This window comes from Lampetra fluviatilis, chromosome 15, assembly GCF_964198595.1.
Source record: "Lampetra fluviatilis chromosome 15, kcLamFluv1.1, whole genome shotgun sequence".
Lineage (NCBI taxonomy): Eukaryota > Metazoa > Chordata > Hyperoartia > Petromyzontiformes > Petromyzontidae > Lampetra > Lampetra fluviatilis.
Window position 1 is genome coordinate 1,796,491 of NC_136289.1, and position 16,403 is coordinate 1,812,893.

At 45.1% G+C, this 16,403-nt stretch overlaps 1 protein-coding gene across 1 annotated transcript in view; it reads left to right on the top strand.

Annotated features, from left to right (window-relative positions):
* TDO2 (tryptophan 2,3-dioxygenase) overlaps positions 1–16,403 on the top strand; it is a 151,312-nt gene that overhangs the window by 104,335 nt on the left and 30,574 nt on the right. Inside the window, exon 9 of the mRNA XM_078862861.1 lies at positions 11,202–11,259. Coding sequence (XP_078718987.1) covers positions 11,202–11,259 — 58 coding nt within the window. The remainder of the gene's footprint in view (positions 1–11,201; positions 11,260–16,403) is intronic.

Sequence of the window (16,403 nt, forward strand, 5' to 3'; positions counted from 1 at the left end):
AACACAGTACGTAAAATTCGTGATCTGATCCCATCTGTGAAGGATGTGATCCCTGACATGCATACCCCAGCGTCTGCAAACTAAGCTGTGTCTGCGGCAGTAGTTACATTTGGGAAACTAAGCGACATGTCTCGGACCGTGTTTGTGAACAGAAGGCAGATCTGAAACATGGTAGGACCAACACCTCGGTCGTGACTGATCATTGTTTTAATGCGGTGGGCTCACACGATATTGATTTCTCGAAGACGAAGGTACTTTGCAAACCCACTGGCTATCAACAAAAAATACGTTCATGCAGCCATCCATATATATAGACACAGACACAATTTCAATCGAGAAGATGGGTATAAACTGACCCTAATTGGAAGGACGTTGTCAACCAGTTTAAGTAATAACTAGCTGTGATGTTCCCATCCTACCACCTTCCGATGTTAGTTGTTATTTTCGGCTCTCTGATTTTACATTAACAGGTTCAATTTCTCACCCTAACACAGCCACCTCGCTCACCGAGCTCAAGGTTTTTGCTTTGCGATCTTCCATTAACATGCTAATCTCTCACATTAACATAGCCACCTCAGGGCGCCCGCCATGGAGGCCTCTCAACGATCTTACATTATCATGCTAATTTTTACTGGGCAGCCCTTTGATTGGTGGGAAAACCCAGCACTGTCGCGGTCGTTGCCCACCACTTACATTACCATTGGCTGCTGACATTTGGGCTATGCCCATTTCAAACCTTTATAAACAATTTACCTTTCGAAGTTAACCCCCTCTTCCTGATGATGAACGCTTGTGTTACGATCGAAACGTCGTAGTTTTTTGTTATTTTTTGTTATTTTCTTTGAACCTATCTACTTGACTTTACCGAAAGACCCTCTTATCGCACGCCACACCAGTCACCTCTCACAATTTCAGCCATCCAGACCTTGTTCTTGGACGGATTACTGTCCTCTTGCTAAATCAGCTGCGTGCGCTCAGATACATCCACCGGTCTACCACTTGGTCTGTCGGTGGAAACATCAGGTTATCTGTGTTGGACATTATTCCTCTAAAAACATATAAACAAAGCATATTTAATTTGATTTACGTATTTCATATATGCAAAAGCGTGTGTGTTTGGGTTGTTGAGAAACTTATTTGAAAAACAGAGGAGTGTGCAAGCTTTCCAGGATTTGCAGAGAGAATAATAATTGAAGCCCTTGGAGGCCTTTACCCATCCAAGCGCTCTTGTCAGGGCACTCTGTGTTGATTCTATATTCATTCAACATTTACTTTCCAAAATAAACTAAATAAAATATTGAGGCCCATCATAAAATATCTTCACCTATTCACATCCAGCAAGCCTCAGCCATCTAACCCTGCTTCATGGTGTTGATAAAAAGTAGTTTAGTTAATCTTAATTTTTGTTATTTATGCATTACATTAAATATGAGTCTGTGTTAATGATGTGGAATTGAATACAAATGTAATGATGTAGCATATATTTATTTAATCCATTGCAGTGTACTTAACATTCCCCGTAACCAGAAAGGCTCTCCCATCAACTAGTCTGGCTTCTGGATTTTTTTTACTGAACTTCAAATCCAGTTTTAATGAAAACAAGTACAGGTGATTGAATAACCTAGTGGTCAGCATGCTTGTAACTGATTCAGGTAACATGCAATTTGCTAAGTTAATTTATTTGGACTGAATGCAACGGCCGAAGCAGCTGGGATCGATATTTCCCGTGATGCGCGATTGGCTGTCAAATTACATCCAGGGAGCCCCGCAGCACGAAAGAGACATTTTCTCCCATTTCTTTTGGTTTGCCCCAGGGGTGTTGGGCTGTGGTGCTTAGTGCCACTGCATTAGCTGTGGTGATAAGGCGCAGAACAAAATGCATGCCCAGGCCCTGTCTGTTGCAGAAACCTACGAAGAGGCAATATTCCCCGAGACGCTGTCTTGCACTGCTTCAAATGACCCTCTCATTGACACACTGCACACGCGCTACAACTGAACATTCATGATAAGTACGGGTTAAATAGAGCAGCCCTGCAATATCCTGTTCACGCCACTGCTGGCGGAAGCGCTTCCACTTGAGGGAGCATCAAAGAGCTCCTCCAGAGGGGGTTTTGGTAGTGTGGGAGTGCCCACACTTTACCCCACCACACAATCTTCAGAACGATTGTTGTATATCTATTTACATTGATAGAGTTGTGGGGTAATTTATTACTATTATTGGTATGCCTATTGCCCAGGAAAGCATCACTGCATCGCAACCCTTTTTTTCAGGAGGGTTCTGCCAAGTTGTCCTTTGTAGGGATTTAAAAAACGTATTTGCATGCCCTGTTGTTTCACCTGCCGCACTGGAGGTTTGGAACCCGCGGCCTCTGGATGTCTAATGTGCGGACCATGACCCCACCACGGCAGCATCCAAAACATACATAGCGAAACGAAATGAAAAACAAAAAAATTAGTAAGCAAAACATCGAAGCAGTAAAAATAAATAATTTAACTTCACATACCATATCTATTCTGAAATGTCCAAAATACTTACGATAATTTCTTATTTGGTTGCAAGCCTTGCCACAGATACATGTAAGAGTTGAATTAATTTCAAATAGTGAAAGTGCGTGGAACGAGATATCACTCTGCAATATTTAGGCCACAATTTAACAATATCTTGGCCATAGGGGAATGTTAATCTATGTGTAAGTGGTACAGGAAACCAATGATGGATGTCACTGTGTTGCAGTGGCTGTGCAAGAGGGTGGCTCTGGGCGCGTTAGTGTGCGGGTGGGGGACGGGGGGGTCGCCTCCCCATCCAGGCGAGCAATGCGATGGGGGGCTCGCTCGTCCCTGTCCCTGGCCCCGGGCTCGTACTGTAGGCTCCATATCGTGAACAGGGCAGGCGAGGCATTCGCAGCTGCTAGATTGCTTTCACCCGAGGGGAATTGTGAAGTAAAGCAGGAATGCTACTATAACTGTCCTCTTATGAATAAAAAATTATATATTTTACCAGGTAAAGCAACACTGAGCCATGTAGCTCTTTTCCAGAAGCGACCTGGCCACAAATGATAGCTCAACGAAGTCGCTTCAGTTCAACACGTAGGCTTTCGTGACCAGTATTATTATCTATATATATAAAAGTCAAAAATTGTTTGTGGGTTTGTGATGGGGTTTGTTTGTGTGTTCGCGCGCTTGCGAAGGATTTGGCTCTCCAACGGTGGGGTTTATTTAAAATAAAAATAGCTAGGTACCACGCCGTAAGCCCCGCCGTGAGCAAGCGCTATTTCTTTTTCACATTCGTCAACTTTTAATTACTTTAATTAGCGATTTAGTGCAATTTTTGTGTGCTTCCTGTTTATTTATTTATGATGCGTGCACGACCATAGCAACTCACGCGCCTTTGGTGGGAGGGACAGCCCATGCCAAGTCGCGCACCTTCGGTGGGAGTGAGGGGGACAATTCTATAAAAATACACTAGATGCTCAGGTAAATTCTTCACTGTGTGAGGTCCCCCCCACCCTGATGCGTGCAGTTACTACTATACAGTTGGTAGATGCTATTACTGCAGAATGGCCGGGGAGATTGTGTCAGGGGGTGGGGGGTCAGAGGTAGCAGCCCAGCCCCAGCCTGCCAAGGTGCCACCTCGGCCGGCTGGACAATCTAGGCGAGGCCGAAGGCTCTGCACGGGACTAGGCCTCACCACGCCACTCTGTCAGGTGAGTACTTTGTGCTATAGAGTCAACAAATACTGATATAGAGTCAGCATGTACTACTGTAGTGATAGCAGGTACCACCACAGTCGGTTTGCACTGCTGTAATTATAGCAGGTGCCACCACAGTCAGTATGCACTGATGTAATCATAGCAGGTACCACCACAGTCAGTATGCACTGCTGTAATCATAGCAGGTGCCACCACAGTCAGTATGCACTGCTGTAATCATAGCAGGTACCACCACAGTCAGTATGCACTGCTGTAATAATCGCAGGTGCCACCACAGTATGCACTGCTGCAGTGAAAGCAGGTACCACCACAGTATGCACTGCTGTAATCATAGCAGGTACCACCACAGTATGCACTGCTGTAATCATAGCAGGTACCACCACAGTCAGTACACACTACTGTTAGATTTTTAAGAGTAGTTTTGAATAATTTTTTTGGCCCGGGCAACGCTGGGTATATAAGCTAGTTCATAATACAGGTTTTTTGGGTAATATCGCGTTAATTCATAATGTGTCGCAACCCCCAACCACCCTGCATGGCCAATCAGTAAAAAATGTGTCACGTTGACAAAAGACAAATAGTTCTCTACATTGGCCCACAATTTGAGTACGACGTTTCGCTGGAAATTACATCGAGCATCTTCGGGCGATTTGCCAGAATAGTGAAGCCATCCACCTGCCTCCGGTCTTAAATAGTGGAGGATGATGCCATCATTGTTGAACCCCATCCAGGATTCGAGATCAGAGGCGGTGGGGTTGATATAATAGATCAGTAATTAGCCACTTAGCATGTGACTCACCTGTAAGGGATTGCAATATGTGTTGTATATTCCTTAATAATACGCTTCCAGGCTGCGCTGAGTCTATAGCTATCACAGCGATTAAAATTATTTGAATTCTTCTTAATTTCAATTGATTCTCTAACTAATCTAGGCCAGTGATAATTAGCTCTGCATAACACTTCAATTTAATGTCTTTGTTGGCAAGCATGCTCTGCCACTGCTGACAGCTGTGTTTGGGAGAATTTATCACGTGAAATTTTTTTCGCAGCCAAATACTCTAAACCAGTGTTCTTGATTGCAAGGCCCCGTGGGTCACTGGCGGCCTTTAGTGTGGCCCCTGACGTGCGGACCCCAACAATACACAAGGAGTGAAAACATCCCATCATGCTGTCAAACCAAATGGTTTCAAATGTGTGGCGGCCTCACACTGATGTCTTAACGGCGAAAGTGGCCCCTCTTTTAAAATAAGTGACGAACACTGCTCTCAGCGCATGTCGATTCTAAATGTGATGGGAAAAACCGGAGGACCCGCAGAAAAATCAACGCGACCACGGGGAGAACATGCACATTCCAAATGTATAAGCGTCAGGGTCATGATCGAACCGACGAGCTCCTTCATAGAATGCGAGGGTGATAACATCTCGCCACCATACCACATCATTTGGAGTGAATTAGAGTTATTTTATTTCACCTGAACACCTTCAGACATAGCAAACCAAAAAGTATTTGTAGTGGACTTCATGGTAAAAATAGTGCTTTATTCGGTCATATTAAAACAAATATAATATACTTAAGGTAAGATAAACCTCTCAAAGCCACTTCAGGGTAGAGGTTTTCCGGTTGTGGAGGATGTTTGACGTATTGTAAATAATTGACCAACATCAACATCCGTGATCAATCCACTGCTGGATGACAGAACCCCCAATGTGTCACCTAATTAATCCATAGCGCCTACACATGAGCTGAATGACAGTTTGTCATAATCCCCTCTTGCGATCTATCCTGCCCAAATCCACTTACTTTTATTTACAGTTTGAATGTCACTAATCTGTCTCTCAATGTCATTGCCATGTAACGTATAAAATAACGCCAAATATCGTAATTAGGCTACATCAAGTACATCATGTCTCCAACTTACTGTGATGGAAACTTCTGGAGGATGGCAATGTTATCCAACAGTTTTTTTGCTCAATCGTGCAAGCTGTGTGGCTCCATCTGGAAAACGTAATAATATAATTATTATATTTCGATTTAAAGCTTTCGTGACTGCAGGGATTCATCTTCTTGGTTCTTTCGGTAAAGTCACGTAGAAGGGAAGTAATAAAATAATAAAAATAAAACATAATAAAACAATTCTCACGACGTTTCGGCCACAACGCAAGCAGCCGTCCTCAGGCGAAGAATGAGAACATTATCAAGCTAGGAGCTTATATAGGTGTAGCGAGGAGGAGCGCCTTAACAAAAGAATGTGCATATGAAGAGGAATTTAGCATACCAATGGGCAATGCATAGGAGGTGGGCGGAGGGGTTTCAAAGTCGCATTATGCCCATGCATTATGCAGGATCAACAGCACCACGGGGGGGGCGCAAGGAACAGCGTTAATAAAGGAAAGGAATGTTAGTGATATGTAGCTGCATTTGCCAAACAACCACGTAGAAAACCAAAGTGAAAACTACATAAAAAACTAAAATATAAACTGATACTTACTATACTCTACAATAAGCTGAGTTACTAACAACAAATAATAAATTACAATTCTACGTCGTAAGAAGTATATAATATACTTCCATCTAAACTTTATTCTCTTAGCATATACAGTACTATATACTGCCATAGATAAACCCAACATTAAATTATATACTGTATTGCTGTAAACCACCCTATACTTTATACATTTTAATATAACACTGTATTATTTAACTCACCCTAATGTGTATCGAAATGGTTTATTACGTCCTTCCAATGATTGCTAAGCCTGAATCCATCTTCTCGGTTAAAATTGTCTCTGTGTTTGTATATGTGGATCGCCTCATGAACGAATCTCTCATGATAGCCAGATGGCTTGCAGAGAACCTCCGTCTTGGAGAAGTCAATGTCATGTGAGCCCACTGAGTTGTAACAGTGGTCTGCCACGGCTGAGGTGTTTGTCCTACCGTGTTTTAGATCAGCTTTATGTTCACGAATGCGGTCTGAGACGTGTCGTTTGGTTTCCCCAATGTAACTGCTACCACAGAGGCAACTTAGTTTGTAGACGCCAGGGTACTGTATGTCTGGAATCACATCTTTTACAGACGGTACCAGATCACGGATTGTATGTACTGTGTTGAATCGGACCTGGATCTTGTGTTTAATCAGGATTTTGGAGATCTTTTTTGTGACCCCAGCAATGTAGGGTAAGGTGATGGTCTTGAAAGGCTCCTCAACAGGATCTTTCTTGATGGTTGGAGTGATGGCTTTGCGGATTGTGTAGTGGGAGTAACCATTAGCTTTAAGAGCTTGGCGTACGTGTTTGAGTTCACTGGAAATGTGTTCATGGTCGGAGATGCATTGGGCTCTATGATATAGAGTCTTGATGAGGGAATTCTTCTGGGATGGATGGTGGTGGGAATCCGGTTTTAGATAAGCATCCGTGTGGGTGGCTTTCCTGTAGACAGAGTGGCTCATTGAACCATCAGGTCTCCTTTTGATTAGGACATCCAAAAAGGGTAGCTTGCCATCATTTTCGACTTCCATGGTGAATCTGATGGCTGGGTGTATGGAATTGATGTGGTCGAGAAATTGGTCTAGAGCAGGCCGGCCATGTGGCCAGATGACAAAAGTGTTGTCTACGTATCTCTTCCATAAGGTCGGGCGTAGAGTGGCAGTCTGGATGGCGTCCGTCTCAAATTTCTCCATGAAGATGTTGGCTACAACCGGAGATAGGGGGGAGCCCATTGGGGTGCCCTCAATTTGCTTGTAGAAGGTTCCATTCCAGGTGAAGTATGTATTGGTTAAGCAGTGTCTCACCAGGGGGGGTACCCCAGCATTTAGTCCTTGATGAACCAAGTCTTCAATGATTGCGATGGTGTCAGGCACAGGCACCTTGGTGAACAAGGAAACCACATCAAAACTGACAAGCAGGTCGTCTGGGGACAGGGCAATCCCCTTGATTGTCGATACCAGGTCAGTAGAGTTTAGTACTGCAGAGGTGGTTTTTACAGTGAAAGGCCGTAGGATTTCGGACAAAAAACGAGCCAGTTTGTAAGTGGGGGAGTTGATAGTAGAGACAATGGGACGAAGAGGTGTATCTTCTTTATGTATCTTTGGCAAGCCGTACAATCTTGGTGGCCTGGCTGCAGAAGGTTTCAACGAGAACTGTTTGGTCTGATCAATTAATGCGGTTGAAGCAGAGATGATGTTGTTGGTTTTGGAGACGAGGCTGTTGGTGGGGTCTCTTTTTATTTTTGTATAGCTGCCATCGTTGAGTAGTTCTTGAATTTTGTTGTTGTATTCTATTTTGTCCATGATGACAGTGGCATTGCCTTTGTCGGCTGAGAGGATGACAATGTCATCCCTCTTTTTTAATTGAGCTAATTCAAAACGCTCATCTTTGCTGATGTTGCTAGCTGGCATCTTAGCGTTTTTGAGGGTTACAGAGATTTCAGATCTTGCTACGTCTGCAGCGATGTGACTCAAGCCCTTGAGAGCTACATCTACTCGAGCAATTATATCATTAACTGGTATGTGTCTAGGTGTGACTGCAAAGTTTAGTCCTTTAGCTAAAACGGATTTCAAACCTTCAGAAATAGGACTGTTACTGCGATTAATTACGACTTTGTTAACATCTAGCTTTTCAATGTGTGGGTCCGGTTTCTTGTTTGAGAGGCGGTTGAATTTGGAAATCAAGTTGTCCTTACATTTAGTCGACATAGCCGCAGCTGAAGAGGCAGTCATTTTTTCCACGTGTTCCCAATCCGATGTGGACATTGTTGCACTCAAAGATAAGTGTGATTTGTAGAGTGTCTTGTCTAACTGATCTAGTTCGGTGCGCGTAAGTCTGATTTTCTCTGAGATAAGAGCTAAGCTAGTTCTAGACAGAATTCGTTTCGCATTAGAAGAAGTTACAGCAGCAGATGTTAGTGTAAATGCGTTTGGTATTACCTTAGAGTCGCGGCATCTCTTCAGAAAGGTGAGAGACTCGATTAGCTGAGCCTTCTTATCCCGGAGCTTGTTGAAGGATCTCAAAGTTATGTGGAAACCCTCCCCGTAGAGGCGGTTAAATTTCGATTTAAAGCTTTCGTGACTGCAGGGATTCATCTTCTTGGTTCTTTCGGTAAAGTCACGTAGAAGGGAAGTAATAAAATAATAAAAATAAAACATAATAAAACAATTCTCACGACGTTTCGGCCACAACGCAAGCAGCCGTCCTCAGGCGAAGAATGAGAACATTATCAAGCTAGGAGCTTATATAGGTGTAGCGAGGAGGAGCGCCTTAACAAAAGAATGTGCATATGAAGAGGAATTTAGCATACCAATGGGCAATGCATAGGAGGTGGGCGGAGGGGTTTCAAAGTCGCATTATGCCCATGCATTATGCAGGATCAACAGCACCACGGGGGGGCGCAAGGAACAGCGTTAATAAAGGAAAGGAATGTTAGTGATATGTAGCTGCATTTGCCAAACAACCACGTAGAAAACCAAAGTGAAAACTACATAAAAAAAAAAACTAAAATATAAACTGATACTTACTATACTCTACAATAAGCTGAGTTACTAACAACAAATAATAAATTACAATTCTACGTCGTAAGAAGTATATAATATACTTCCATCTAAACTTTATTCTCTTAGCATATACAGTACTATATACTGCCATAGATAAACCCAACATTAAATTATATACTGTATTGCTGTAAACCACCCTATACTTTATACATTTTAATATAACACTATGTATTATTTAACTCACCCTAATGTGTATCGAAATGGTTTATTACGTCCTTCCAATGATTGCTAAGCCTGAATCCATCTTCTCGGTTAAAATTGTCTCTGTGTTTGTATATGTGGATCGCCTCATGAACGAATCTCTCATGATAGCCAGATGGCTTGCAGAGAACCTCCGTCTTGGAGAAGTCAATGTCATGTGAGCCCACTGAGTTGTAACAGTGGTCTGCCACGGCTGAGGTGTTTGTCCTACCGTGTTTTAGATCAGCTTTATGTTCACGAATGCGGTCTGAGACGTGTCGTTTGGTTTCCCCAATGTAACTGCTACCACAGAGGCAACTTAGTTTGTAGACGCCAGGGTACTGTATGTCTGGAATCACATCTTTTACAGACGGTACCAGATCACGGATTTTATGTACTGTGTTGAATCGGACCTGGATCTTGTGTTTAATCAGGATTTTGGAGATCTTTTTTGTGACCCCAGCAATGTAGGGTAAGGTGATGGTCTTGAAAGGCTCCTCAACAGGATCTTTCTTGATGGTTGGAGTGATGGCTTTGCGGATTGTGTAGTGGGAGTAACCATTAGCTTTAAGAGCTTGGCGTACGTGTTTGAGTTCACTGGAAATGTGTTCATGGTCGGAGATGCATTGGGCTCTATGATATAGAGTCTTGATGAGGGAATTCTTCTGGGATGGATGGTGGTGGGAATCCGGTTTTAGATAAGCATCCGTGTGGGTGGCTTTCCTGTAGACAGAGTGGCTCATTGAACCATCAGGTCTCCTTTTGATTAGGACATCCAAAAAGGGTAGCTTGCCATCATTTTCGACTTCCATGGTGAATCTGATGGCTGGGTGTATGGAATTGATGTGGTCGAGAAATTGGTCTAGAGCAGGCCGGCCATGTGGCCAGATGACAAAAGTGTCGTCTACGTATCTCTTCCATAAGGTCGGGCGTAGAGTGGCAGTCTGGATGGCGTCCGTCTCAAATTTCTCCATGAAGATGTTGGCTACAACCGGAGATAGGGGGGAGCCCATATGCACATTCTTTTGTTAAGGCGCTCCTCCTCGCTACACCTATATAAGCTCCTAGCTTGATAATGTTCTCATTCTTCGCCTGAGGACGGCTGCTTGCGTTGTGGCCGAAACGTCGTGAGAATTGTTTTATTATGTTTTATTTTTATTATTTTATTACTTCCCTTCTACGTGACTTTACCGAAAGAACCAAGAAGATAATTATTATAATTCATAGACTAATCACAGAATACAATACTTATACTTAATGCATTGAAAAATAGCATAAAAACGACGAGTCGGTGTTTTCTTTCAATGATCGATCTCCTTTCTGCTTAGCTTTGCCTTTGCCGTAATTTTACCTTACAATTTATGAGCTTCAAAGTCAACAATTTGTATGTTTCACCATTACGCATCACTTATAGTGCACCTGCTATTTAATGACAAATTTCCTTGATCTTTACTCTCACAAAAACTCAACACATGCATCATTGACACTATATATATAAAACAGGTAATGACCCTTCTTCATTGCACATGTTGAAGGGCCATACCTTTTAATGCGTTGTTATTGACTTTATTTGTACACCATCGCTGGACATTTGCGAAAAAGAGCTTCATAGCTCCAAGAGATAAACAAAGATTATCATTCTGACTGCCGACGCAGCAGCATCATCACCGCCCTGCTTTCTCACAGTGATGCCAGCGAACACAGCCGTGTGTGTTGCATGCTCATAAATTTAACTTGCATGTGGATTGTCTGATGTGTTTTTCAGGAACTCGACGACTGTCATACAAGGCCCTGCAGGGAGCCTTAATGATTTACTTCTACAGGTAAAAAAACAACGTGTGCGCACGTGATCTCTTGTACGCATATTAGCAATCTACAAAGAGAACATGAAGTATCACTTGCAATTCCGCAGAGATGTCAAGGGGCAGGAGAGCAGAGTAATTCTGTCGTCAGAAAATGGAAAATGTAACCTAGGTCACCGCAGCTCTGTGACAAGGTGTCTGTCCTACGCACACCGGCCTATTCGGCAGACTGAGTCCATGCTGACCCTGCGAGTCTTGACCCCTCTGCACGAGGATTTTAGAGGTTTATCCATCAGTTGCAGAGACTACAGTTGCGTTTGTTACAGAAAGAAAAATTAGCTGACAAAATTGTGCAATATCTGGCAAATGACTTCAGAGTGATGTACAGTGTTATCGTATTTCTAAGTTGTTAAAATATACACATACTCAGAATGCGTATTTAATTAATACAAGCCTCGAGCTGGACAGACCTTCAAGGGTAATATTTTGCATTGCAAATTGTCCAATAAGTGTTTTATGCTTTTAGCATTTATCAGCAAGCTACACCATTGCCAACGTTTGTGCTTAGATGTTATAATCGAGTACCAGCATGAACACTAAAACAGAATCTCAAAGTGTTTTGCAATGCATATGAGAGACACAAAACACCGAGGGGAAAACAATTCGGAAAAATTGGAGCAAGAGTGGTGGAGTGCTGGTGAAGTGGTTAGCACACTGCATTAGGAGCATAACCCCTCATGTGAACTCCAGTCATCCTTGCAGCAGCGGCTTCTGGCTGGCCATCGAACAAAGATGGTGGTCACCGCATCGCGCATTTTCAGATGTGCTTCTGCGGCCGTCCAGAACGCTCTTCCTTCCGATGTTAGGAAGCCGCTAGGAGCTATGCACGTTTAAACCAGATAGATTGAAAACTAATGTCTTAAGAACTGCTTTTGGTGTTTAGTTTGTTGTCATTCCCCGCACCTCCGAAGAGCATGGTTGGCTACGTATGGTTCGAAAGAAGTTCAACATACATACATACATTGAGTTAAATTTCGAGCCAAAACTTGCATCGGTGGTCGGCCGTGGGCCGCACTATCCCCTCTATGCCCCTTTGACTTATTCAGACTTTATTTCAGCTGGTTAAGACCCATCGAGTTAAGCAGCTCTTTGACGAGGAATGACCAGCGTGGGGAAGTATGCTGAAATAACCTATATGACAAACAAGACACAGGAATGACTTAATCTAACAATGGATTGACAAAGCAGTGTGAAGTAAAAACAAAAACGAAAGTAATAATGCGTGTAGGGCAATATCAAGAAATAGAACCCACAGTGCACAGGGCTCAAGCAAATCCAAGCCCCAGTAAGCAAGACGATATTTACAGACAGTTCCATCGACAATTCACGGCACCATCGCTCAGACGCTGCACACCACTTCTCAGACCCACCAAAGGCAAAGATCTCCCGTATAGACTTCATAGACTGTTGGGGCAAGTGCAGTTAGCGAGTACCTATGAAGGCCAGCACGGCACACGAGGAGGTGGGTTGCCAGCACCACGTCCGATTGCCTTTGTCACACCACACCAGGCATAGGAGAGGCCCAGGATTGGTTCAGATAATCGTTACTGGTGTTGGTGGTCGTGAGCGGGAATCGAACTCGGGAACTCAAACCCCCACGCCTTCTCATAGATTGTCTCGGAGGTATGCCCCAGGATAGTCGTTGTATAACCACATGGTCTCTTATAGCCCCGGAGCCACCATGCAGTGACCGTGGCAACCCCACTGCCACCGCGTTATCTGGCAGGCAAGTCTCGTTCGAGGCTCTGCCAACACTGGGTGTCGAATTTCCGTATGTCCCAATGACCATGCCCAGGGGTCGGCAACCTGCAGATCCACACGCTGCTCTTTAAGGACCGCACCGTGATGTAATCTATTAAGGACCACCATCTCGTATTCATTATGTGCATTGCAGCGAGTTTTTTTACCTAATTATTTCGGTTGCCGATACAACAAAATTAAGGAAATCCCAGGTGCTTGAGAGGCCAGATAAGCGGTGGTCGTGGAGCAGGGAAATAATGGGGGAAGAAGAAGAAGAAAAGTATGAACTAAACTAAAAGTTAACTACTTTTTTTATTTTACCAGGTAAGGCCCACTGAGTGAAATAGCTCTTTTTCAAAAGCGACCTGGCCACAAATGAACAGACGTATCACGTGTAAATGTATAGCAGCCAAATTCTCAAAACGCATGTATCTAAATGTGGAGGGAAAAACTGGAGGCCCCGGAGAAAAATCCACACGACCACACGGGGAGAGAGACAAACAGGTGTCAGGGTCGGGATCGAATCGGGATCGAATCCACAACTTCTTGTATACCAGGCGAGGTAGTTAACTGCTCTCCACCGTGGAGAGGGAAACATGCCCAATGAAAGGAAGAATATAACAACAACAAAAATAGTTCTCCAATGTGTTTCCAGGCTGCTGCAGAAGCTCCCAGTTCATGCAGTGAAACGTAGGACATCATGCCAAGCAACACGCAACACAACCCAAAAACACATGGGAGAGATGTCCGGCACAACCGCAAAAAACACTTAAGCAAGAGAAAAACTCAAATCTATGTAAATATGAGAGAGGTGAACGTGGCAATCAAGGTGGCAGGGTGTGTTAACTGCCAGGGTTGTGTTAACTGCACTGGGCACCATCACTTAATGAGTATTTAGAACTTATTTTGCACCGTATTCAGCCTATCATGCTCATCGGAGGTGCGGCAGTGCACGAGATCCAAAATTTGTCCGCAAATAATTACAGGTTGTGTCGCGTTGAATCAAATCTATCTCAACGCGTGCCACGCAAAACTCTCATACCGAATGACCATGGAATGTAAATGAATACTAGCTTTCCTCGCCTCACTACACGTAACCTCACAATCATGCCGATGATATGAAGCTTCGGTTTTGCTACGCATATACCATTTTCAGCTTTATTATTGTAAGAACTCTTGGTGCACAACGTTTTCCATTCGAAGAATGAAGAATAGGTTGCCCGTGCGACATGTGTGTCCGTGGGCCAATCTCCAACACAAAGGGGCTGCTGTGCGAGAGATCCCAGTGGAAACCTCTTCTCATGGCATGTCCCTAACAGCACAATTGACAAAGTAATTTGAAAGGGTTTTTTTTTCTTCTAAAGACGAGTCTTTATTTCAAAGGTGCAGAGAATGCTTCGCCTCGGACTGCTGTGTATTTCTCAACAATTTTAAAGAGCACGATGTTACCGGCAGCCTGTCCATTGCTAAACATCTCTGGAAATAAGGTCCTTGTTGCAAGAATGAGAGAATGGAGCTACAGATCGTAAGCCCGGTATCAATAATACATGCACAAAGTGCAGTTACATATTTATATTGGGACAAAACAAACGGAATTAGCATTACAAAGAGTTATGCATATGTAATAAACGACTGGACCACGATGTCTGTCCCAGTGTCCTTTATTATTCGGTTCGTGCTGTACACCCACACGGCTGTCTTTACTCTGTAGCTTCTCCACGGTGCTGACTCCAATGTCGGCCCGATCCACAACAGCAGCTCCGCTGCTGTTTCTCTCACACAGCCCCCCTTGGCTGTACTCTCTGCTGCTCTTCTCCCTCCGCAGCTCTCACAGCTTCTTGCTCTCTCCCTCTCTCTCCGCAGCTCCTCCTGGCAGCCACACCGCTGCCTCTAACAAGCAGCCCCCTCTCTCTCTCTCTCCGCAGCTCCTCCTGGCAGCCACACCGCTGCCTCTAACACGCAGCCCTCCTGGCTGTCTCCTCCCCAGCTGCACACCACTCCGCAGCTTCCTCTTATCTTCGGGGTTGGCTCCCGATCGCCGTCGGCGCCCCCCCTCTCCACACTTGCCCGCGTGGCCTCACTCTTTTCCGCTCACACCCCGACTACCTTCCCCTTCCGGTTTACCCGCTTAAAGCCCCGAACCTTACCCCCACGTCACATGACTCCACCCCCCGTGACGTCACCTCCGGAAGGGCGCTTACGCCCGCATTACACCACCCTCCCCCGTAGAAAAATCCCAGCCGACCTCGGCTGACCAATAGCCAATCGTAATGCGGCGAACCGAGCTTCCCCCCCTAAAGGACACTAAGCATATAATGTAACAGCAAGAACAACAACAACGCAATCAACATCAACGATCGTACAAAAGCATGCAATAAATACAACTGTAAGAAGAAAATAACAAGACAGCAACAATCAACGAAACGTAAGCGATTTGGAACGTGTGCGGGTCGCCGGCCCGTCCCGGACGGTCGGCGGCCCACTCGCAGAACGGGAACGCGATGAAAGTCGAGGAACGACAGGGGGTAATCCCCCTCTCGCAGCTGGAAGTCCACCGCCGTCCCGTGTCTCTAAAGAGTTAGTCTTGGGCTCGTCCTGTGACCGTGCCCGCAGCTGGGTCGGAAGGGCTGCAGGGCTCGAAGGTTCCGCAGACCTGGCAGGCGTCCTCCGAGCAGGGCCCCTCGTCCCCCGCAATGTCACGGCCGGCCTGTCTGGAACAGGTACGACAGGCGCTCTAGCAAAATCAATGGACGCAGGCAGGGGAGAGTCAGCAGCAACAGACCCCGGCAAGGCAACATTGGGGGATGACGCATCATGTAAGGGAGCAACATATGGTTTCAAGCGCGACGTATGCACAACCCAGCGACGAGACCCAATCTGGACGCGTGCTGTCTGTGGGTTGGGAACCGCAATGAGGCGTACGGGACCATGCCAGGGTTTGTGCAATTTCGGCGAGGTCCCCGGACGTACCTGTGGACAATGAAGCCAGGCTAGGTCCCCAACCTTCCAAGGGCACTCCCCCTCAGACCGTCGCGCATATCGCTCGTTCCGGGCCTGGGCTTTGGCCGTAGCCACGCGGGCATCCTCCCGCGCCTCCGTGACTCGGCGAACCGTGTCCTGAATGTATTCAGGAAGTGGTTTCCGAGGTCCCTTCACCCCAGTTCCCAATTGCACATCCACCGGCGGCACGTTTTCCCGACCATACATAAGGTAAAACGGCGAATATCCCGTAGCCGCATGAGGCGTCATCCTGTACGCCGAAAGCACCCCGGGGATGTGCAGATCCCAATCTGATTGTTGTTCACTCACGGTATGGCAAAGCATGGCAGACAATGTCCTGTTCAGTCGTTCAACCATACCATCCG